The sequence below is a fragment of the Sinocyclocheilus grahami genome, unplaced genomic scaffold (genome assembly GCF_001515645.1).
Source record: "Sinocyclocheilus grahami isolate Dianchi unplaced genomic scaffold, SAMN03320097.WGS_v1.1 scaffold122.1, whole genome shotgun sequence".
Classification (NCBI taxonomy): Eukaryota; Metazoa; Chordata; class Actinopteri; order Cypriniformes; family Cyprinidae; genus Sinocyclocheilus; species Sinocyclocheilus grahami.
The window spans coordinates 2,503,973-2,504,575 of NW_015505301.1; the positions used below are offsets into that span (position 1 = coordinate 2,503,973).

Below are 603 nucleotides of genomic sequence, written 5' to 3' on the forward strand. Positions count from 1 at the left end.
TATGTTTTTTTTTTTTTACTTTGTCTGAAATACAAATAATAAAATAAAAAATAAATAAATAGTTACATGAACTTTTATTTATATTTGTAAAAACATTATTATAAATTAAATAATAAAATAAATCTAATAATTTTAATTGAAATTGTAATTCTATTTTTAAATAATAATTATTATAAAATGAAATAATTATATAAAATGAAATAATACAATTCAAATATAAATATAATTAAATGAATATAACTTGTTTCATTGGAGGGTGAAGAGGAGTCCAACAGTACAGCATCTCAGCCTGAACCAAAATCTTCTCCAGAGGTGAAGCCCAAACCCATTACTCCTCCACCTATCGCTGCCTCGGCTATTACTGAGGAAGACGATGAGGGAGACAAGATTATGGCAGAGCTACAGGTGAGATACACATATAAACTCAAACATACATACACATGCACACTAATGCAGACTTGTAGCAAGCATAACTTCATGTTCCTAAAGGGTATAAATGTTTATACATGCACATGCTCACTTACTTTCACTAACTATAGGTGTTTTGGTGTTTAAATGTATTGGGTGTGAAATTGCTTTGGTGTGGGTGTTAAGATGCTTTGG

General features: G+C 28.9%; 1 protein-coding gene across 1 annotated transcript in view; it reads left to right on the top strand.

Annotated features, from left to right (window-relative positions):
- LOC107589979 (sickle tail protein) overlaps window positions 1–603 on the top strand; it is a 110,209-nt gene that overhangs the window by 102,341 nt on the left and 7,265 nt on the right. The window contains 1 exon segment of the mRNA XM_016278571.1: window positions 250–405. Coding sequence (XP_016134057.1) covers window positions 250–405 — 156 coding nt within the window.